The sequence below is a fragment of the Perissodus microlepis genome, chromosome 16, assembly GCF_051167445.1.
Source record: "Perissodus microlepis isolate ML-2025 ecotype Zambia chromosome 16, ASM5116744v1, whole genome shotgun sequence".
Classification (NCBI taxonomy): domain Eukaryota; kingdom Metazoa; phylum Chordata; class Actinopteri; order Cichliformes; family Cichlidae; genus Perissodus; species Perissodus microlepis.
Window position 1 is genome coordinate 21701249 of NC_140476.1, and position 23915 is coordinate 21725163.

At 41.1% G+C, this 23915-nt stretch overlaps 2 protein-coding genes across 10 annotated transcripts in view; one reads left to right on the plus strand and one right to left on the minus strand.

The window, feature by feature from the left end:
- tfg (trafficking from ER to golgi regulator) lies at positions 1 to 13871 on the plus strand. 2 transcript variants are annotated; one of them, XM_084954756.1, is made up of 8 exons: positions 1 to 151; positions 2289 to 2502; positions 2651 to 2734; positions 6238 to 6384; positions 7171 to 7338; positions 7456 to 7602; positions 12476 to 12568; positions 12675 to 13871. In XM_084954756.1, the coding sequence occupies exons 2-8, from the start codon at positions 2319 to 2321 to the stop codon at positions 13064 to 13066; spliced, it is 1215 nt and encodes a 404-aa protein (XP_084810882.1). In that variant the 5' UTR covers positions 1 to 151; positions 2289 to 2318; the 3' UTR covers positions 13067 to 13871. The 2 variants fall into 2 exon arrangements, with proteins under 2 accessions (XP_084810882.1, XP_084810883.1); XM_084954757.1 differs by having other exon boundaries at positions 12476 to 12553.
- The window catches only part of abi3bpa (ABI family, member 3 (NESH) binding protein a), a 27926-nt gene continuing 17148 nt past the window's right edge, over positions 13138 to 23915 (minus strand). For all 8 annotated transcript variants that reach the window (XM_084954749.1, XM_084954748.1, XM_084954747.1 and 5 more), the window contains 10 exons: positions 20356 to 20418; positions 19444 to 19566; positions 19004 to 19093; positions 18691 to 18900; positions 18160 to 18265; positions 17504 to 17583; positions 16932 to 16961; positions 16674 to 16832; positions 15957 to 16079; positions 13138 to 15872 (listed from right to left, as the gene is read on the minus strand). In XM_084954749.1, the coding sequence (XP_084810875.1) occupies positions 15757 to 15872; positions 15957 to 16079; positions 16674 to 16832; positions 16932 to 16961; positions 17504 to 17583; positions 18160 to 18265; positions 18691 to 18900; positions 19004 to 19093; positions 19444 to 19566; positions 20356 to 20418 (1100 nt within the window). In that variant the 3' untranslated portion in view covers positions 13138 to 15756. The remainder of the gene's footprint in view (positions 15873 to 15956; positions 16080 to 16673; positions 16833 to 16931; positions 16962 to 17503; positions 17584 to 18159; positions 18266 to 18690; positions 18901 to 19003; positions 19094 to 19443; positions 19567 to 20355; positions 20419 to 23915) is intronic.

Consider the following 23915-nt stretch of genomic DNA (forward strand, 5'->3'; position numbering starts at 1 on the left):
CACACTGAATGCCACGTACTGGTTGACGTTGACAGTCTGGAGGACACTTCCTGATGCTGCTGCCCGGGTCTAGCTAGGCTAGCTAATAGATTAGATTTTCACGGTTTGGGGAAACCCGTGAAATACATCGTGGTCAAGTCGTCTGGTTCAGGTATAAACATTACTTCGAGTTATGTTATAATTTAACTACAAAGCAGTTTCTATGCTATTACGTACTGTTGTGGTGCTAGCTAGCTACGCAGGGAGCTAACGCTACGCTAGCTCGTCCAAACAGGTGTCGAGACTGATACAGAGGGAGTTGTTTAACAAAAGATTCGTCAATTAACTGATCTGATCGAGTCTATGTAAGGTGAAGTAGGGAAATTATCAGTTTATACCTTCTTACCTAGCTCTATTATAGGTAGAGCTGTTATAAGTTACACAGGAAACAGCTTGTTGACGACTCATTGTCATATAGGAAAAGCTAAGTGTTATTATTCCAGCTTTTTCAGATATACATCAGGAAATTAAACAGATCATTCATTTTTTAAGTGTACGTAAAGTATACAGTAAACACTGCAATGGCAGTGGTGAAACGGCCTAATAAGCGTTAGCATTCAGTCCTGTTTGTTGATGGGCCACTGATAGATAACTGCGACTTTTGCCATTATATAAAAGTTTTACTTTCGCTTCTGTGATATTTTAAGATTTGTTTCCAGAGCTCTAGAAATTAACTTGATAGACTCTGTTTCGGTTTAATTTTTTCCCCCAGTCGTACTCATTAAATGTTACTGTACGCTAAACGTTAGCTACCACCCAATCCCTAGCATCCAGCCAATTACTCATCTGGCCCGGACAGAAAGAGTATATTGCTGAGCTTACAACATCAGGAGATAACGTCAGAGTTAATCCAACTCGTGACTGTACACGAACGATGAGGTTTACGTTAACTTAACACAGTGTGTAAACCCCACCTTGTTTAATGAGTGCAGGCCTCTTATTACATACCCCCCTCCCCCCAAAGAAATATCTGTTTTACCGGTATGATATGAGTAAAATGGGTTTTAATTTGCGATTACTTTGTAATCATTTATATGATTCGCCAAATGGCTTTGAAAGCTTTTTTCTCCTATCAGAAGAGATGATATTTTGGGTCAAAGTCTACAAGGAGGTCTGTTATTCTATAGCCGGTGCCACCTCACATGAAGATGTTTGACCCTTAGACTCTGGAGTGACATGGTTTTGTTGCTTTGTTTGATCAAATCATTTAAGTCAAGTGAGGAGCACTCCTGTTCTGTGTGTAATTTCAAACAGGCCTCAGTCAACATTAAGAGAGCTTTGTGACAGTGAAGACAAGCTGTTAATTTCGGCATATTAATGTAATCATAGGACTGTTCTCACAGCAGCTGTTATGGCTCGATCGTGGCTCAAGAGTTGGGAGTTCGCCTTGTAATCGAAAGGTTGCCGGTTCGAGTCCTTGGGCAAGACACTTCACCCGTTGCCTACTGGTGGTGATCAAAGGGCCCGGTGTCCAGCAGCCTCACCTCTGTCAGTACGCCCCAGGGTGACTGTGGCCATCACTAGTGTGTGAATGGGTGGATGACTGGTTGTGTAAAGCCAGTCCTTAGGGACTTGAAAAAGCGCTATACCGTTGACCTACTTATTCTGACCTAGTTTTAAAAAGGGCTTAACTAATAATTATATATTCTGTTCTATAAGCTAGACATACATGTCGCTGTGATGCCATTTTGCTGACTAGTGGTGCCCTGGCACTGCAGTATGCATACCTCCTAAGTAGTTTTTGCGCTCTTATGTTCACACAGTTTAAAAAAAAAAATGTTATGACACATTTTTCCATGTTACTGTTTTTAGCCTGCTCCTGCTATCCTAGCATTTTCAATAAATTTCCATTTGAACCCTGCAGAGAAGAGATTATAAAAATGAATGCAAATAAACTGCCTTGGTGTGTGATATGTTTTGCTTTTCACGCCAGCTCTGTTTACACATGCAGTTTGGGAAGTTTCTGGATAGTTTCCCAGCAGAGACTGATTTAAGAGGGTTAAAAGGAAATAAAAAATATAATGTGGCGCAATAATTATTTTATCTGAATTAGCCTTTGATAATCACTAAAAACTGTAGAATAAATCATAATTTGAGTAATTATACAACCCTACTTTGTACTAAGGAGCTGGAAGGTTAAAGAGTGGCCAGTGTTCAGTGTGACTGTGTGTCACTCCCTGTTGGGTAATGCCTAGAAGAGTTCAGGGCTGCACTGAAAGTGTGAACACCTCTCTTCTACTTTTGTCAAGTGCTGGGAGCAGAAGAGGTCAGACGGCACCATGAACGGCCAGCTGGACCTGAGCGGGAAGCTGATCATCAAAGCCCAGTTGGGTGACGACATCCGACGCATTCCCATCCATAATGAAGACATTACCTATGATGAGCTGGTGCTCATGATGCAGCGTGTCTTCAGGGGAAAGCTGCAGAGTAACGACGAGGTCACTATCAAATACAAGGATGAAGGTGAGTCAGGACACAGAAAAGGCCTGTGAGGGTCCGGTCATCCTCTGGTGACAAGTGTACTTCATGATGGTAATCTCAGCATATTTTCTTTGAAAGTGACAATTTGCTGTGCAGTTAATCATCTTTTGTCCCCATTTCCTGTTTACAGATGATGACCTCATTACCATTTTTGACAGCTCTGACCTCTCATTCGCCATCCAGTGTAGTAGAATACTCAAACTGACTTTGTTTGGTAAGAAATTAACACATTTCTTCTTATGGACTATATGCGTGTATTTGCCTTGACGAATTCAAGGCTGTAGATGTTTAGTCTCTTACTTCAGCTGTTACAGCAGCCAGTCACTGGAGGGCAGTCTAGCTTATTTTTCCACACAGCAAACCTCAGCTCGTTACTGTCCAAATGAAAATGATCTACACTCCCTTCTGACTAATTTGTTTTGGAATCGCTGTTTCTTAGCACCGATTTAACAAACAAACACTATGACAGGTAGTAGATGTGTGTATTTTGTACCAGTTATTCTGGACAGAAAATAGCTTGGAGCAGGTTCGAACCAGAGCCTCTGCAAAGACCTTATAGCTTATGGGTCGCCACCTCAACCTGTTGGGCTAAACCATTGCCCCACCCAGATAATTCCACAGTCATTCAATAGCTCAGCAGGTGTAACTCGCTGAATAATCAGTTACCTGACCAGCCAATATGCCTCACCCTAACATGTTATTCGGGCTTTGTTGCTGTCAGTAGTAAAAACATTTTGATGAAATTTCTGGGATTTTTTAGGACTTAGTATGTTAGTTTTCCCAAAGTATGATTAAGATAAGTGAAATGGTAAAAAAGTGGACTTTGATCAAAGAGGTGTACTCAACATTGAGATTAATGGGCTTAGGTGCGTTTGTTTTGTTAGTGATTTTATTCTTTCTTTTCTCTTTTTGTTTTAACTTGGCTACATCCATCCATCCATCTTTCAGTGCGGGGTTACAAGCAGGCAACAGGCAGGGTTCACCCTGGACATGTTGCCAGCCTATCACAGGGCCCTTGGCTATTTCGCTATAATATATCACTATAGTAAATATGCTGAACACATAACCTTAAGCAGGTTATGTTCAGAGTTCTAAATTTCAAATCAGCTGTATGCATCGTAATTTTCCTAATTATTTTTTTTCCTAAACATCAAGCTCAGAGTATGATTTAGCTGTTATTCCTCTCTGAAGCAGGATCGGAGTTTTAGGTTTAAGAAAGCCTGGCTGTGTCGACCACCGTGCTTTTGCCGTACACGTTTTAGCCTCATTGTTTACAGGTTTGTGGTTAATAGGAGGCTTAAGATTTAAATTATACATTTTATATGTAATATTTAATATTTTACAATCGTAATAGTCAATCTATATTCCCACCCTCCACTATTGCCACTTGCTTTGGATAGTGATTGAAAGGATGAGACTGCAGATAGAAGTGTTCAAAATGGGTTCCCTCCCTTAGTGGTGGGGTGAGGGGCTCAGTCTCTTTTTAGGATGCCTCTGAGGTGTTTCCAGCATGCCCAACTGGTAGAAGATCCTAGGACATGCTGAAGAGATGATGGCCCTTGCTTTGGTTGAGAACACCTCAGTGCCCCCTTGGAGAACTGGATAGAGAGGTCTTAGACCGTTAACTCAGATTAGTAGTAGAAAATCGATGGATGCATGGAAAAAAATGTTTTTAAATCCATAATGAAACACTACATATAAAAATGCATTTTTTAAAATAGGCCATCAGTTAATTATTCTTATGTCTAAGGAAAAAAGGTACACTTTCGCTTATACTGAAGTGTATTGATAATCCTTGCTGACTGAAATGTATATGATCAGATATGCCACATTTTCAGATTTATTTTTCTTTCAGTCACAGCAAAGCTGTATATTAATGCTAGGAGGTAAGAGAAGAAATATTCTGAGCCTGTGAAATTTTAAGTTGATTCTTTCACTAATCAAACTTTCTGGGGGGCCATTTTTACAGTCCAGGTGTTTTGTTATTCTGTTAACACAACACTGTGTCCAGTGTTTGGCTTGTGTTTTAGAGGATTGTCTTTCCTGGCTGTAACTAAATAGTGTTGGAGTTTTGTCAGTTTAGAAACAACATACCAATACTGTTTCTGGGCTCTGGAGATTGGACCGTAACAACCAACAAATATTTGAAGCTTGGAGCACCTGATTGTGCTTCAGTGTCTAACTGCGTGCTTGCTCACTGAATTGTAGACAGGAAGGCAAGTCTCATCTGAGTGGACTGTGTAGCAGTACTGTCTATATGTTTTTGCGATAAGTACTTTTTGTGAAAAAGTTGCTCCAGGGCAATGAAAAGTCAGTAAGTTTTCAGTAGCGATGTGAACTGAAGTGTGTTAAATATCCAATGAACATGTTGGAATAGTTATGATTGGGTACCACCTTAAGCTTACTTTAAGTCCAACTTTGGGGTGTTTAGTATGTAGAACATTACCTACAGCTGCGAAAAAGTGTGACTCGTAACCATAGCAAACCAGCATCAAATCTGTCATTAAAAAACTCTTTCACAACATTAGAAGTGCATCAGCACACATTCTCTACTGTCTAAACTGTATTAACAACATGATGTTGTTTCCTGTGCTCTGCTCTCAGTCACTCCTGCTGTAGCCTCTATTATTAGGCTGGAAGCAGAAAGTTGTTTTTTTTTTCTTCTCAAAAAAAAGAGAAAAAGTTGTTTAAGTTCCTACAAATCAAAACAGAGCCCTGGCTCGTAATCGCATGTCTTGACCTCACGTGGAAATTACACCGTCCAACATGTGTTGATATTCAGAGGCAGGGAGAGGAGCTGGAACCGCATGACGGCCTGCGTCTCAGCACAGTGCCTCATGAGCCCATCCGTCTCTGTTCAGCATTATTCAGTCAGACAGAGAAACTTGTGTGAGAGAGGAATGTGGAGCGACGTCCAGTTCATTCCTTTTGCAGTGGAAATTTCACTCTTTGGTCAGTGAGAAGATGTGGTACAGGGCATATAGAGTTGACTATTTTGAAGAGGTTTGTCACATGTTTCCTGCAGATTAGCAGGTTTCAGTTTATTGCCAACAACCCGGCTCTATTCTTAGTTAAATGCTTGGCTGTCAGGGTGGGGTGACAACGATTCCTGCTCAGCTCAGCAGCCGTTGTGAATGGCTTTGTGGAAGTAACCATGTGATAGATGATCCCAGTAATCCCAGGTATTTAGATTATGGAGCCAACAGATCATCACTCATAACATGCAGATACCTTATTGGCTTCCAAACAACAGATAGTTTTAAATTTACCATTATGTGTTGAGCTATTTTGACTGGCCTCTTAGCTGCCAGGCATTTTTTAATTATTTATTTCCATTGTGATTTTCTGCCCAGTGCATAATGTGAAGTTCACCATATGAGTTTATTGCCAGGCGTCAATCCTTATAAACAGTTTTATTAATAAGTCTGGAGGAACTTTGGTGTTTCTGAGAGTGTGAGCCAATGCTGCTGCATTAGAGTCCACTCTGACCCAGATATTCTACTCTCGATTATCATCTAAACCATGATTTATATGACCAAGGAGTTCTAGACAGTAAGATATCACAATGAATGAGATGCAGTTCCAGTAGTTTACAAAATCGGTGGGAGTTTTGTAGTTTAAAAGTGCTCAACAGGAGCGCGGATAGAGAAGATTTTACTCTGCTTTATTACTGAAATAAATTATCGTTTTCTGATTTCTTCATCTTATTATCTGCAGTTAATGGTCAGCCGCGGCCTTTGGAGTCCAGTCAGGTAAAGTACCTGCGCAGGGAGCTCATTGAGCTCAGGAATAAAGTCAACAACCTCCTTGATACCCTGGAGCCCCCGACAGAGCCTGGTCTGGCTGCTACAGCCCCAGACAGTGGTAAGCACACTCACTCACACACACAATAGACTATATATAAGCTTGTTATATAATATAAGCCTTTTGCCAAATGCAGTATAGTGTAGTCATAGAAAAAACAATTAAACATGTACACGAATTCATATTATGAACAACTCACTGGGTCGGTAGCAACTCTACAACCGGGTGGTTCTGTGATTCTTTTTGTTATAGTTTCTACTTTTAGATCTCTGGGACTCACTATAATCTTGGTAATGTGGACTGCGTGACCTCCTTAACTAATAAAAGTGGTTCATAGTCCACAGTATTGTAGTTGGAGTTATAAGAGCTGTATCCCGCAAAGACATTGGCACCAAACTGAGACGGTTTACTGGAGTCAGTAACTGTTGGATTAATTGAACGCTTTTTTTAATTATTTTTTTTAAACAAATATTTGTCTGCAGTTTGACTCTAAATTTGTTACACAGATCAGTCCAGCCCGAGTGTGGTCAATCGCGCCGACATATGCGCACATGTTGAGCAAAAACAAGGTCTCTCTGACTAATCATAGCTGCGACCAAAGCTTTGATATTGTAAGCTGCTACATTAAAAGTCTTTAAAATATTTCTCATTACTTCTTAACAAATATGCTCATATAGTTTTTGGCCTTTAAGGATCAACTGAGTTAAATATAAAAGGGTAATCTGTAAAACTTGCAGTTTGTCAGAAACACCCAGACCCTTATTCGTTTTATTACACTTTTGTCTCCATGGCATCTTAACAAGCTAAAATGTTGTCTTAGCATCACATTTCCTCTTCCCTTTCCAGAATCAGTGGATGGGCGTGAAGGAAAAGTTGTGACAGCTGACCCCACAGTGAAACAGGCCACTCCAGTCAGTGCAGCCAGTATGTCGGCCTTTGATCCATTAAAAAACCAGGATGAGGTCAACAAGAATGTCATCTCCTCTTTTGGCCTGAGCGAGGACCAGGCCCCAGGTAGAGCCGAAGTGCAAATGCTATCTTTGAAAATTGAATTTATTTAATTGTCTAGTTTCTATATCAGGCATCTGTGTCTCTTCTGATCGTCTGTTTATTTGTGTGCCGTTTGTACAGCTCCCCCAGCAGTTGCAGCAGAGGAGCGTTCAGGAACCCCTGACAGCATTGCTTCTTCCTCATCTGCAGCGCCTCAACCAGGAGTGCCCCCTCAGCCACAGGCTCCATATGCTGGAGTGCAGCAGGGACCCCCTGCGGGCATGGATGGTGAGATGTGTGCACATGCACTTACTGTAGAAAATACACAAATAAAAAAAGCATACAGATCCTTTGACAGAGACATGTGTCCTCCAAAAAAGTAAGCACAGTTACATAATGTCTTTATAAGCACAGGGGTGTCAAAGGCCCTGCAGTGTGGCAGATTAAGCAATTACTTTTTACAGTGGTGCTGTTAAACAGAATGTTTTTCCAAATTTGCCACCAAAGTAGCCTTACAAAAATGCGACTGCCTGCTGAGCTACTATGTTGACAAAAGCTCATCCAGGAGTATTTCTTTTCCAAAGAGTAGTTCTGACTAAAAAATGAAACCGAAGAAAGGATATAGCAGGTTTTCCAAGCTAAAGGAAATGCACACAGTTGTCAGTTTATTATGTACATTGTGTTTTAACTGCTTTGTTTAAATACAAAAGTCCTTCCAATCCCAGTTTGTGTTGTTGAACTATTTTTCAGTCTACCTTCACTGATTTGAGTTATGTGTGTGTAATCTACCAATAAGTAAAGATGTAGAGTAGGAAGGATGCACTAGCTGTTACTGCTGCCATTGTAGCTCACTAAGCTTTTAGCTTTCATCCTGCCAGAGAAACACAGTAGACCAGAGCTAGTGGAAATTTCTGGAATTGAGGAAGATTGTTTGGATCGGAACAGATCAAATGGAGAGAAATATGATTGAATTTAAAAGAGCACACTGGGCCTCATTCACAGTGTGTGTGTGCACAAATTTGTCTTTAAACGGCATGTGGGAGCGTTTCACACACAAATGTGGAATTCATCTTTTCTTTTCCTTTCACAAATTTGTTTGTACAAAGCAAAAATTACCTCAGAGCACAGAGTGTCAGAGGCCCTGCAGTGTGGGTGATTACAATAACATCCAACAGTGCAGCAACGTACACTGCAGGCACAAATGACAAGTAATTCAATTTCTGTTATATTTAACAGTTTTCCAACACAAACCAAAAAACAGGCACATAAAAAAAGAAATATATTTAGCCAAGAAAAGCCTTTAATGTGCTGTTTTCTTTAAACATCTTCTAATAAGCAACGGTTTTGCCTACATGTCACCAGTTCAGGCTAAATGGAAACCACAAACTTTCTTAACACTTGGTGCACATTTGTGATCATGGATCAGTTTAAAGGCGTACTTTGATAAAAGCGCTTTCGCTGTCTCAGGTGATGGAGCATTCACTAGCCCAGTTATTGCAGCCTGAAGCTCCTAACCACTTATCTATTTCAGGGCTGGGCTGGAGCTGGATTACACACATGTAATGCATATGTAGCTGATCTTGAGCAAGAATGAAAGCACGCCTTGTATAGGGCATCACTATTGTTTGCCCTATACAAGCAATATAGGGCCTATAACACTATTATATCTTTTTTTGCACTCACATTAGTGAATGAGCCCCACTGATTTCATTGCATAGGTTGACTGTACTGTGCCTTAGGTGTGCTTCATATAATACATTCCCATATTACTGATTATTGCATTTACTCTGACCTTGTTTTTTTTGGCAATCAGACCCATTCTGCAGTTGAAATAGCATATTTTTTATAATGACTAATTAACATTTAGTTTAATTTTAAACACAGTGTAACCATGAGCATCCCCATGTAATTAATATTCATCTTTCAGCGCGCCTTATCGTAGCTCTCTCCGGTGCAGTCTTTAACTCTGAATCATCCTTGATAAAGACAAATGAACAAAACATACCAGGCAGTTTGTTTGGGGGGGAAAGTATTTTGTTAACAGAACTACATTCTAGCATCAAGCTCTCAGGGGGATTTGGTTTTACATGCCAATCTGTCTTGTTCTCATTCTCACTCCATATTCAAACTTTTCACTTAACACTTTCTGGCCTGTTTTTTTGTTATAAAAGGCAGCCACAGAGGTGAAGCATTTTGTATCGTTTCACTTATTGCTGTGAATGTGCTGGGTTGTTTTTTAGCTTGTGGTTTGGCTCAGCGAAATAGCCTCATGTTGCACCCTGTGAGAGCTGTAACTTTCACTCTGAGCAGTCACTCCACAGACTCCTGACCACACCTGCTACGCTGAAGATCAGCACACGAGTTGTATGACTTCCATTTAGCTGGTGGTTTGCGGTTTGGCATGGTTAGAGCACCAGAACCTATCCAGAGGGCATAATAAGAGTTTAGCTGGTCCAAAAGAGAGAGAGTGGGGATGGTTAGCCAGCAGCAGCAGCAGCAGCACACTATGTTTTATTCAGAAGACCGAACAGAAAGATCAGGATTTTTTTTTTGTCCTTTTGTCAAAGGAAGATTAAGAGAGGAGTCAAGTGCTTTGGTCGCCAATATGTAGCTGTGGTCACCAGTAGCATGCAGAGAAGACACTCAGTTGTTCAAAGTAAACGAAAGGTGTTGGTTTCAGAACAAGCCACGACTTTTTCTTTGAAGTCGTTCTCCGTTTCTAGTTTGGTTCAAACATTTTAAAGTCAGAATCTTCCATACATACTACGAGTAATCTAGTATTAACCAAAGCAAATGCAAGAAGGGGGCTTTAGTGTATTGTTGTGTCACTGAAGGCCTGATGTGTGGGTGCATCAAACAAAAAAGTTTTAGATGTTGTCTAGCTATATACTGGATGTAGGTAGTTATAAGAGATTCATTCACCACGTCACACGTAGTTGAGCAAACTTTAACCATGCTTCACTCTAACTTTGCTGTGCAGGCAGAAAACTCCCGCAGATCAGTAAAGAATAACTTCTTAACAGCTGCAGAAATGATCTTCCAAACCCTGTCTTTATGCCCTGCATGCAGCAGGTTGGCATCTTCTTTTCCTTCGGTCAACCCTTTCCCTCACGCTATTCCTGTCCTCGGTTGCAGACTAGTATAAAAGCCTCAAGGCAAACCAGAGCAGCCTGTCAATGCACAAGAGTTTGTAAAACGGTGATCTGTGAGACTAGATGCCAACTGAGCATGTGTGGCCTTTTTTTAAAAGTAGCCTCAAGCTCACTTTTAATGCAAGCCTAGGTTACTTGTTACCATAAGAATTCTGCTAACAAGATCCATAAGCAGATGGTAAAGATTTTACGCTATCCTTTGATGGACACTTGGCAAAAATCTTTTACATCTTTGCAAGAAAGAAAGAAACTGTAAACACGTGCGCATGTAACAGTGACTCAGAACAGTTACACGAGACTCTTTTTTTTTTTTTTTTTTTAATCAGATGGGCAGATGTGTGTTCGATGTGAAATGTTTATTTAGAAATAGGACCTCATTATTCCTCCTAAAGACAAGTGGAGAGGTCAGCAGGCCTGCAGCCAAAGTGAAAGTAATTCTTCAGCCTACCTATCACATCTTTCACCCCTGATGGTTGACCTCTTGGAGAGGTCAGACAGCCGTGCATCTTTCCATCTCTGTTACATAACTGTGATGATGGATTACAGGCGAGGTGAACAGGAGAAGCCAATTTCATACACGTGCCTCGCCACACATGTAATATTCATGTAAGAAGATAACACATGGTTGCCACACCACTGAGGTGTTTATACAGAGACATCAAAGAGTTAGTCTTTCTAAGCAGTTAGCTGTCAGGTGTCTCCCAAACCAGTCCAAAGTTTTCAGGCTGAATTACTTTGTGCTGTATGGAATGTGTTTTTTGTGGAGTAATTCGCCTGGAGCATGTCGTTATATATGGATTTACTTTTGAATGCAGACAGTACAGAACAATCTGATAGGTGCTTAAAATCTCCTTTGAGCTTTCCTTTGGTGTAGATTCTCTAAGAACTGTGGAAAATAAGCACCAGTTTTTACCAGCACTTAACAATCCAGTGAACCCAGCCCTCTTTCATTATGCCTTCTCTCGCTGTGCTTTTCATGCGTCGTCACCCTACTTATTTGCCAGGCCAAAGATTTGGGAGTAGTATTTAGGCCTTGTTAAGGGAGAGAACAGTTGTTCGCCAAGTTTTTGCACATTTGCTGAACTCTAAGGCATTAGATGGAAAATGTAATGAGCAAATGAAAGTAACAATAACAAAAAGACCCTTCCCTGTCATGAAAGATATACTCCTGATTACTGACTGTATTAAAGGGTGTAGCACGACGATGCTCCAGGTTTAAAGGCCTTGTAAGAATTACTATTTAAAGTAAAGTATTGGGATGATTGGACCTTTAGACTTGATCATTCTCCTCATTTGTCCGTAGGCGGTGCAAACCCATGAAGTCACTGTCTGCAAACACAGACAAAAAAATCCAGGGTTATGTCTCCAAGCCCGCAGTGTTATTCATTTATTTATTTATTATTTATTTTATGCCTGCTCCTGCACGTGCATCCTTCTCTCTTGCTCGAAGGCAGATTTTACTGTAATGTGCCACAGAGCAGTCTCTGTGGGAGATTAACAACAGATACTTCTATCAAAGTGGTTCCAGCTGTTTTCATTAAAGGAGTTGTGTGTTATTCTATCCCAATGCACAGGTGTTTCCGTGAAGATAGTCCCACGTGTGTCTGGGGTGGATCAAATAATATTGGCTCTCAAAAACAAAAAAAAAGCCAAGTGTAAATGCAACCAAGGGGCTTTCGAGCTGTTGTAACTGCATCCAATTATCTGAGGTCTATCGTAATCTTTAATCCTCCCAAATGTCTGTGGAGGTAGCCTGGTGATAATGGTGGTTAGAATTACACTATTACACCAAAATTAGCTGTTGAAAAGATGCTCTTAAAAACCCATGAAGCTGATTTGAAAGCCAGCTTGCAGTGTTCGTAGTATAAAGGTTAAACATCACTGTTTAGTCCAATATTTTCTCCACACTTGCTGGTGATGAGGATACAAATCCAATAGGCAGTGGTCATATTGCTGTTGGACAAAATTAAATTCTTTGGGACTGATCATGATCATCCCCACCTTTTCAGGTCAAGTGTACCAGCAATACCAAGCTCCAGGTGGATACCCTCCTCAGCAGCCAGGTGCCCCACCTCAGCAGCAGTACGGTATGCAGTACCCTGGTAAGATTAAAAGTGATGCTAGCAGATAAACGGGTAGCTGCTGTTCTGTGTAGCCGATTTCTTTTATGTCTGGAGAGAATTAAAGATTCTCTCTCCCCTCTCGCAGCTGGATACAACCCTCAGCCCGGAGCCCCTCCACAGCCGCAGCAGCAGTTCCAGAACTATGCTCCTCCCTCCTCGCAGGCTCCAGCTCCTGGTGCAGCGCCAGCAGCAGGATTCCAGGGTGGGCAGCAGCAGCAGACCCATCCACCTCAGGGCACCCAGCAGTACCCACCAGGAGCATTCCCACCACAAAACTACACCTCCCAGGCCTCCCAACCTGCTAACTACACCATGCCGCCCAACTCCCAGCCCGGCTCAGGGTTCCAGCCCCGCCCAGGATATACCCCGCCTCCAGGCAACACTGTCACCCCTCCGCCTGGAGCCGCCAACCCTTATGCCCGAAACCGCCCCCCTTATGGCCAGGGCTACACTCAACCGGGACCTGGGTACCGGTAAAATAAGATAGCAGATGTTACTGATCCCATCATCATCCTATATGTGGCTCCAACTGTTTGAAGTGGGTGCAGAAATCTGGTTTACTGCCCTGCACCTTCCCTCTTCCCCTACCCTTGTACAATTATCAAATCCAAATTTAAAAAAGCACCCCCATCCCGAGTCTGATGGTTAGTGTTTGTACGCTGTCGCTCCAACACACCACTCTGTTCTGGCCCCGGTGTATGCTCCTCGTGTTATTTTTCCCGTCTTTTCCCTCCAGTTCCGTCGTCTGCTCGGCCCTCTTGTGTCTGCCATGGTAAAAAATGTAACCAGTCTGTATGCACACACATGGAAAACCAAAACGGGCTGTTGCACAAACTGTTTGTCCTTTCCATGGTAACTCTTCATTTCGAGAGAAAGATCAGCATTCAGTCTGCATTTACAGCAAAAGTCTTTGTCTTGAATTTCCTCAGCATAGATGCGTTCATAAAACACTATCTCGATGAAAAGTTACCCCTTAGTCATGTTTTATTTTATTCTTTTTGATCAATTTCACCACCGTGTCGGTATTAATGATGTGTCAGTGATGGTGGGGAGCACTAGCTAAGTGATGGCCTGTGGGAGGTATAGATCCCTGTGTCATGAAGAGGACTTTTTTTTTTTTGTTTAGCTTCTAATATCACCTCCAGTAAAGCTAGCTATTCCTTTCTTTCTCTTATCACTGGTTTTTACTAATATCAAATCAAATTGCTCCTTCAGTGAGATTAGTTGTTTATGTATAAACTGTAACATTTATTTCTCTGACCTAATAAATGATTGAGACCCATTTGGAGTCCCCCCCTTTTTTTAATGTTTTGGTTGTGGTACTCTTGGTCCTGTGATGTCTTGCAGTCTTTTCTTCAACGCACTGACTCTCTGTGGTTTTTATGAGTTCATGTCTCTGTTAAGTTTGGCTCATCTCTTATTCTGCTCCCCTGCCCGGATTTGGAAACCTGTGGTAATGCTGGTATTCCCATTTCATTTTCCTGCATGTGGGATGTGGTTAGCCTTACATGTCAAACTGTCTCAGCGAGTGAGAGGAACTGAGCGCACCGAGCTAATAACATTTAGACAAGGGTGTGTAATATTTCTCACCACCTGGTGCGTGCCAGACAGATTGCTTTCTAGATGTCTTTGTCCACTGTAAATGATCCCCAGTTATTGATAGCACAGTGTTAGGGTTTTGTGTCTGCCTCTGTTACAGCAATGATGCCAAACGTGCTCATGTGTGCAAAGCTGATGTTGCAATGGGTTGCTTTCTTACTGAAAGAGGACTGGCAAGATCACACGTAATCTTGCCAGTCCCTTGCTTTTTCATTTAACAAGAAAAAGCAAGGGACTGAAATTCATCAAGTCTGCAAAAAGAAACGACTGTTTTCATTGGTTTGCACATTTATTACAAAGATACATACATATGTGTAACATATATATTACACCAGACCATTTCCCGATAGGACTGGTAACTTTACCTTAGTCTTCTCCGGCTGAGAGGCAATGACTTGTTACAACCTGTTACGGTGTAGTTAACTGTTCACATAACCTTAAATTGAGAATGGTCTTATCTTTTTTAAAATGTATATATTTTTGTACAAGTTAAATCAAATAACCTGTTGAATTTGTGGGATTTTAAAGGTGCTTGAAAGTAACAGGTCAGATGTTTCTCCTTTATATTACTTTTTTGTTCTAAGTAAAGACTGTACGCGTCTGAAAGTGAAGCCAAAGTGTTAGTGCTTTTAGGCTGCACTTTTTTCTGTTAGCCAGCAGGGGGAGAGACCCCAGGATACATTTACGTCTACGACGTAATAAGAATAAAACATGACCGATTGCTGGAATTATACACAATGCATCAAATCACTGTAGCCATATAGGCCACAATTTCTTTTAACCTTTTGCAGAGCAATAACAAGAGAACACATTCTACTTGTGCAGTTTCCACTTTGAAGCTCTATTATATTTTCACTCTGTAAAATACAGGACAAGCCGACATTAATGGCATCAAGTCTCATTTCTAAATGCTCCCATAGAAATGCTGGCCTGAACCACTGATTATTCTCTTTTACCTGAAATGTGCCATCATCTGTCAGACACTTAATAAACTGTATTGGACACCATATATGAGCGGACGTTTAATACTGTGCAAACTGCAACTGTTAATAATCCCTTAGGGCCAGCAGAAGGTCACTGTGTGTTTGTGTATTTTACAGTCAACCTGTACAATGAACATATGATTGGCACCTGTCTGTATACACATGACCAGTGCGGGCGCTCAATACAAATACTGTATTTTAGTTTATCTCAAAAGCCCCAGCACACACAATTCAATATTCTTGATAAATATTATCATACTTTATATCAAGTTATTACACTTTGGGAGCCAGCTTCCCAACATTTTCTCTTGTGATTAATTGTATGTTCAACATTTTGGATCACTCCAACTTCTGCATTCCTTTGTCCCTAGGGACATTTTTGATCAAGAAATGCACTCTAGAGAGTTTTGTGACGCCTAATAGTTCTGTAGAAGTCCACGTCCAGGACAGAGGTGTGATTTTAAAGCGCTGTCTACAGAGTCCACGTAAGAAAAGCCCACCTCCCTTCAGGATCACTCAGGCGTCTTTGATGTCCATCTTCTTCCTCACTACTTAGTCCATCCTCCTGGACAGTCCTGTGGGTTCTTACCACTTTCCAGGTATGGGCGTGCCACACTCATACCAGCCTACGTAAGTCGTGTGCGACTTTCCTCCGATCTCTCCAAAGGAAACGGGCTCTTGTCTCAGCGCTCTGTAGAAGCCTGGCAACAAACGGAGGAAAGATGAGACTCTGCTAAATTAAAGGCATTAAATAATCAGCGGTTGTTTACAGCTAACCAAAATACCTTGTCTGCTTGGAAGCTGGTCAGCCAGAAAATGGCTGCCAGTCTTGCCATCCAAGAAAGAATCCACAAACTGACAGTGGTCCTCGCCGTATCCCGTCTGATCCCCTATGTTGTAAAACTTCCCTGCAGTGGAGAATAGAAGTCATTGGTTAGTTACCGCATAACGAGTTAACTCCCAGTTCATTGCAAATGAATTTGAAAGAAAGAACCAAGAGAAGCATGTGAACCATCGTTCTCTTCTTTGGTGTTTGAATGGTGTGCGATGCTAAGATGCTTTGCAGAACGAAATCTTTTGAGCTTTTTCATGTTTTCTTGGATATGAAGCGTACTACTTTCTTTTACATTATTTCCATTTCTTGTTTCACATTTATTGCTGTTTTTTTTTTTTAAATCAGTTTTGGTTTACCTTTTCTCATTACACAGACATACAAGCAGCTCCTGTGCAGCTGCCAAGTCAATGTCCTCTTAGAATTATGAGGAAACGTTTCATTTCCATGCATCAGCTTTTAAACTAATCTAATCTACTGCTTCAAATTTATTAACAGACTCATTAAAAAAAATCAATAATTACATGTTGAGGCCAATTTTATGCTTTTTATGATAAAGAAAAGGCTGTACTGCTGTCCAGTCAAGCCGGTTAAGGATAACATTGTGTTTGCAAGTGATTTGTAATGTGATTTGTGTCATTCCTGTTCACTGATTTGTTTGCGTAATTACCATTGAGAGTCTCGCTCAGGTAGATCTTGTATCTTAAGGAGTTGCAGAGCTGGATGCCCACAAACTTTCGGTACCAGGTTCTCTTCACGAACTGCTTTCCATTGCATTCAGAGTGGGCATCAGCTTTAAACGGAAACTGAGTCCAGATGGCATCTTTGCCTGTGGGGTTTGTTCAGAATATCAAGAGAATCTGAAATACTGATTTCTGACTTGTCGAGCTGGCTAAAATATTGTGAAGAGAGGGGGAAAACAAATCACCTGAAACATACTCGCTCACTCGAGGGTCCGCTGCAGACAGGAGGGAAAGTTGTAATGAACAACACCATTAAGACATTTCAGATATAACAGGCAGTCAAATCCAGACTTGCCTCAGAGTGTCTAGCATATTATTTACAGTGTACAACCCCAACATGATGGGCTTTGATTGCACAAGAGCAGGAGGCCAATTAAGCTAACCACTCAGCCCTCTGTGTTGTCATTTTGAATTAAAAACATAAGAGCTGATCAACGCGAGGACACATTTCAGCTGCTTAATGAATGGAGCAAATTCAGCTTAATGCTGTGATCGCCAGGTGCATGATGTGTTAGAAATGAGCCTCACAGGACATCTGGTGAGCTTGACAAGACTCAAGATTTGATCCTTAATCAGCTTGCTCCCCAGTGCCATGCTGAAATGATTAGTCTAGCAACCGCCTAATAGTACAAGAGAATTAATGCTAATCACAGCCTGGAAAGTAACATGTACAGTGGCATTTACATGCAAGTAATGAGTTTCTTCTGTGGGGGTTTATGGTGGATTTGACCTGCATTAGATGGTCTGTAAAACTTGCCTGACTCTGTGCTAAAAGTTACAGGATCGGAGGAGGGTCCCGCTCCCAGCTCATTCCTCGGTGTTACTGTGAATTCATAACTGAAAAGAAATACATATTAAGGGCAATAATAATAATAATTATACGCTGAAAGAAAAATAAACAGCAGTGTTTGACAGCTGAGTGTGGGTTCACACTTAGAATAACACACACAGAGCTGATGGTTCTTCCACGTGGTGCGCTCAGATGTGCTGGCAATTGTTCATGTAGCAAACCCAGCCCCAGGGAGGGTTCTGGTGAGCCTTGAGACTCCAGATGCTGAGATCTAATTGAAAACTCAGTGACCCACTCCACCCACATTTCCTCAGTTTTTTGTCTTGTTTTTTTTTTGGTGTCACTTTGGCCATTTTGTGTGAGCAAAACCAAATGTGACTCACTGCACGAGTGCAAGAGTTCAGAAGAATCTGGAATTAACTTTAAGTGACGCAAACTCGGAGCACTTCAGTGCAATTTAATACGCCTCTCTTAGTTCCATCAGCGGTGAACTTTATTAATGCAGTCAGTCATTTTAGTTCAGCCGGGCTGTATTTGTTCATCTACAGATTTATATGAACAAATCTGGTGTTCGATCCCAAACGAGATTAAGGATAATATCAGGACGTCTGTGGGGTGCAGACCTGCTCTCTGGTTTGAGATTCTCCACGGCTGTGTGGGTCTGGTTGGTTGTCAATACTGACGTCTGCCTTCCATTCGGGCCTGTGGTGGTGGACACAACTTCATACTCTGAGAAAAAGAGGAAAGGGAGAACTCACATAGTGCTTTTTATTAAAACATTTCACCTGGATCTATTCATGAAATCGTCCTGAAAACAGTGACATATCTTAATAAGAGACACATGAGAACCGGAGGCAGAACACGTCTTTTTGTTGTTGTGATGTGTCACTGGGTGCAGACCTTGGATTCACTTGTTGCACTCGGTTTATAAGACAGCTTAAGAAACCATCTTAATATTTTATAGAACGATCTAGGGTAATATCCACAAGGCCACACGTGGTTAATAAAAAGAGATTACAATGTAGTCTAAACTTTTAATCAAGACTTGCAAACAAGTATAATGAAATCCAGCCACCTCATACAACTCAGGCCACCGGGAGGCAGTTTCAATCTCCGTCCAGTCATTCGTAAATGTCAGCCTTTTCTCTGCATACCTCTGGTTTCGTTGTCGGTTTTCTGCCAGTCAAGAATGACAAAGGACGGGCAACCCTCCACGGTGACCACAGTGACGTTGGATGGAGGTAGGCGGGGAGGACCGGTCACATTCTGATCGCTGCCTTCTTCATCGGGGAAGTAAGCGAGGGAGGAGGTGATAGAGCACGGCTCTTCTGGCGGCTTATCCGTCTTGTAGATGACGTGGGGAGCTGTATGTGGGTATGTTAAGAATTTATTTTATTCATGTCACATTAAGACCCTAATTGGTGCTGCTAAAGAACTGATTAAATCATTGATACTTTAAAATCTTACCTATAAAGCGCGGGTTGCCCATGCTGTCTACCTCTGACTTAGGCAGGGGCCTGAATATGGAGGAGTTTTCATATATGTCAAAACGGCTGGCTGGAAAGGAAACAGTTTAGAGGAGATGGGGTTAGTTTGATGAGCCAGGAGTCCCTGGCAGCTCTCCCTCTTTTAGTTTTACAGCTTTGGCCCAGGTCAGTGACCAGCTAGCCCAGCACCTGCTCTGGCCTGCATTCAGACTCTTTGTCTGCTTCTTGGTGCTTTTTAAGTTTGCTTTTCTCTTTATCTCCCCACTATACACATCTGCCAGCTGCATCACCGACGCATTGTCTTTGTTAACGCAATGTCTGCAAAACTCATTCAGTCTCTATCCTTTTACAGGGAGGTGATTTAGCATGCATGTGATCATGTTCCTCAGAAGAAACACTGCAAAAATGTGCTGCTCGTACTGTTTAGCGCAGGGGCTGTGGTGGTCGTCTGCTGTTTGGGCTCTTGCTTGGGTCTGGCTGTGACCAGCGGGAACGGCTTCAGGATAGACGCCTTTTCTCCTTGTTTCAGGTCCATGAGTTTATCTGAGGACAGAACAGCAGGAGGAGAGTTCAGTTCTTCTCCCTCATTGTCTGACTCACAGTCACACACAGTTGCAATCCATCTGCTCTGGCCATCCTCACCGAGCAACTCAGTGGCCTTTTCCTGGCTGCTGAAAGATCAGAGATTGATCGTCGAGTAATCTCTCTAGTGTTCTTTAAAGGGGAAAGAGCGGTGCCAGAATGCATACTGCTGAGACCGAGGGTGCCCAGATGCGCTCACATGCACACAAAAACACTTACTTAATGCTCATAAGTGCATTTATATGAAAACGGTGAGAGAAACCAAGCAGGGAGACAGCTGAGATGTAAAAGGTGAGATAAATACAGCATAATTGCAGTTTTGTGCGTTAGTAATATAATAGATGGCTTAAGATGGTGGTTCTCAAACTGTGAAGGACATAAAAGCATAACAGCTGTGACTGACTCAGAAAAATAAAAAATAAAAATCATGAATTTAAGTTGAACATATGGTGGGTGTAGCAGGAAAAGGTGTATTTAAAAAAATGCTTTCACACTTGCAAGCCTATTAAAATTTAGTTTTGAAAGCATTACGCAGACACTGAATAAGATTATTTTACAGGGAAGAGAGGATAGCAAGTGATGCTCGTGCAGGAGATGTAGCAGTTAAGCAGACTTCAAACTTTGGCACTCTGGAAGAAGTTTAAAGCAATAGTTTTTCTTCCATACTCTCCTTTAACACTCGGGAGACTCTGAATGTGTGTGTGTGTGTGTACACTGGGTGAGGTGCATTCACTCATCTGTTGCCCTCACCATGACTGCTAGGCTTTCCCACCAGGTTGGGCTTCTTGTTGCCAGAAACAGAGGGACGCAGAACTGCAAGGAATTGTGGGAAACAGAGTCTCTTTCAGAATAAAATTCACAAGAAAAGCAAAGCAGAATGTGGTCAGCACTGGAGAACAGACACTAAACTGAAAACAAGTGTTGATTAATGTAAGAGTGCAAAAATAATGAAGAATGTCAAATTTCAAAGGGGAGATGGATCAGAGCAGACGTACGCAGAAATACTTGCACTAAAAGAAAATAAAAAGAGCACAGACACATAATACAACATAAACATAATAAAAGCAACAATGCAGCAGCCAGACAGGTTGCATGTGACGTGCCTAAAAGTTTCTTGGTAAAATCCTGCCAGAGAGGAGTACCACAACCTGTAGCTCATGTAAAGTCGGTGTGAAAACTGGAAATAAAAGTTTGAACCACTCATCCTAAAATCTACAGAACTGAGAAGTGAGGAAACAAAAAAATACTTAAACCAAGGCAGGCCAAATTCTGGAGTAATGAAGCATTTTTTGACTCATTTCCACTAGAAAAATGTTTGGGATTTGATGTTGGTCGACCATAAAAATGTTCCACAAAGAATGCAAAATAAATAAATAATAATAATAGTAACAATCGGACCAAACAGTGAAATCAGTATCACATCATTTCAGTCTGAGCTGCTTAAATGAACACGAGAAATGAACTGGCTTTTGTGGTTTTGGATAAGTGATCACAAAGAAGTGCACGGTTCTGTAATGAAAACACCTCCGCTATAAACTGTCAAACTCAGTTTTCTTATCAGGAAGATTCTGCTCTGACTTTATGCTTTTGCAAAAAGCAAAATCATCCTTAATTAATGTCGTTTTATCGCAGAGGAGGTAGAGAAACTCTGGGAGGCTTGACACATAAAAATGCCTTTACGCGTTTCATATTTGACTTCTTTAAAGAAAACCTGCTTTAAAGTTTGTGTTTCATTTCCAGAGCCATTTGTCATCTCATATCTTGGATATTCATTAATGGTCGCTCTGGCAACAAGATAAAAAATAATTGTCTATATAAAGATGCCAAAAAAACATTTAATTTGGGTTTGTCTGGAGTTGACTTCTCCATGGTCAGTATGAATCAGCGATGTCAGGCAAAACAAACTGAATCAATATGATTAACACTGAAAATATAATCTAGGAGGACATCTGACTCACATGTAGTGTACAGCCATGGTAAAAAGAAAGTACACCGTCATCAATTCTAAGATTTCACATATAAGGACATAATGAAAACTAATCTGGTCCTCAGCAGGTTTTAAGATTATTTCAGTACAACAACATATGACATATTAGACCATGTCATGATTTATTTAACAAAACCTAGTGTGCGAAAAACTAAGTACACCCTTACTAGAGATTGCACGATACCACTTTTTTATGTCCAATACCGATATCATAAATTTGGATATCTGCCGATACCGATATGAATCCGATATAGTGGTTTTTTAATCAATAAAACTGTTTTTTTAATATCTTGCTGCATTTTGTATAAGTTCATACTCAAGTTTTAAAAAAACAACAACACTAAAGCTATTCTGTTATACCTGTATGTAAAAAATACACAGCACCCAAAATATTTCATAATTCAGCAATACTGATCAATCTAATAAACTTAAACCTACTCCATCCTCCCTATTCTGGTATTTTAAAGAGTACTTAGCGTAAATATTAAGCAACCTAACTAAGAGGGTTCCAACTCCCAGCAACAAAAAAAAATAGGGAACCACCCCTCACCCTCCACCTCATGATGCTTATTCGATGTAATCAACCTTAATTTGATGCAGTGTGAAAAAAAATGCACAGAAATCAGTTATTTTTCAAGAATAATTAAATAGATTCAACATCTTTCTTCAACAGAAGTGCAGACTGCACAGATGGTGCCTTCCCAAAGGAAAAAGTACTATAGCTTACTAGGGTATATATTAGACTTAATAGTTACTATATACAGTAATGGACTTCTATACATTTTACATCAGATTAAAACTTTGGGTGTAAGATTCAGATAATTATTTAATACAAGCTAGACATTTTAAATGAGAATAAGAAAGAAAGGTATGTCTTTGTGCCCCCTTTTCCCTGTTCATGCCCTATCGGCCCCTCTGGCTAGACCCGCCCCTGCACAGTTACCAGCTGTCAGCTGCGTAGACAAGGATCCTGGTGTAGAAAGTAATATTAAATAAATTCTAACAACAGCTTATCAAGCTTAAACGTGCTGCTGTTGTTTATCCGCTGGTTTCTTCTTTCTGGTGCAAAGTGGGCGATAAACAAACAAGAGAGACGGAGTCGTGACAGAAAAGCCGATCAGCTGATCATTAAGCAGTTTCATGATTGAAGTAGCAGCAGGAGAGGGAGGGAGAGAGAGGCAGTCGCTCCATATATCGGTTGTTAAGCTTAACGTGGGAATGCTTTACAAACATTCAGAGATGAACTTACACACTTGGTTTACTTCTCTCTGGGATAACTTTGTCAGAGATCAAATGCTGGTTTGGTAGCGAGGCTCCAAATGCTCAACCAGACCGCCGACAGGTCTCGCACGCCACGGCCGCTCTATCACGTGATGCATACTGCTCCGACGTGCTAAGGTTATGAGCCGAGTTACGCCATGTCACAAGTTTTGTGAGGTGCTTTTGTGATATTTAATGGATCGGATTACATTTTTTTATTTCATGTTAACATTGGTTAACATGTTAAATGTTAAAGTCCATGATAGTACAATTAGAAAAAGACTGAACAAATGTGACTGGTTCAGAAAGGCTGCCAGAAAATCAGGCATGGTGGTGGAGGGGTGATGATTTGGACTTGTTTTGCAGCCACACCTGGACTCCTCTGCATGAAATATGAGGCCACCTGTACAGCAGTTAAAGCTTGGGCAACTCTGGTTCATGCAACAGGACAATGATACCGAACACGGCAGGAAATCTACAACAAAAATGGTTGAAAAGAAAAGAATCAGGGTGTTGCAATGACCTAGTCAAAGTCCAGACCTCAACCTGACTGAAATTCTGTGGATGGACCTTAATATGAAGCTCCTTATAAACCAATGCCTGCAACCCTCAATGAACTGAAGTAATGTTGTAAAGAAGAGCAGGACAAACTTCTACAACTTACAAGTCATAGAGGAAATGATTACTTCCTACAGCAACATACTACTGCTAAAGGTGATTCTGCAAGCTACTAAATTGTGCAGTTAGTATTTCGCAAACTGCTTCTGAATTTTGGCATAGTTTCTGTTAAATTAATAATGACAGTGTAATATGCCATGTGTTGTTGTTCATCTGAGGTTGTATTTCAGGACTATTAGAAATTGGCTTGTACCAGATTTTTCCTGACACATAAAATCTTGGAATTGAAAGAGGGCATATTTTGTTTTTACAATGACTATTGTTGTCCAACTATTACCAAAAATAGCCCATAAAATCACAAACTATGTCGACTGGGTATGTGTAATATGAAGAACTGACAGCTCTGACAGCGCTGTCATGGTTAACTGATCAAGAAATGAGCCAT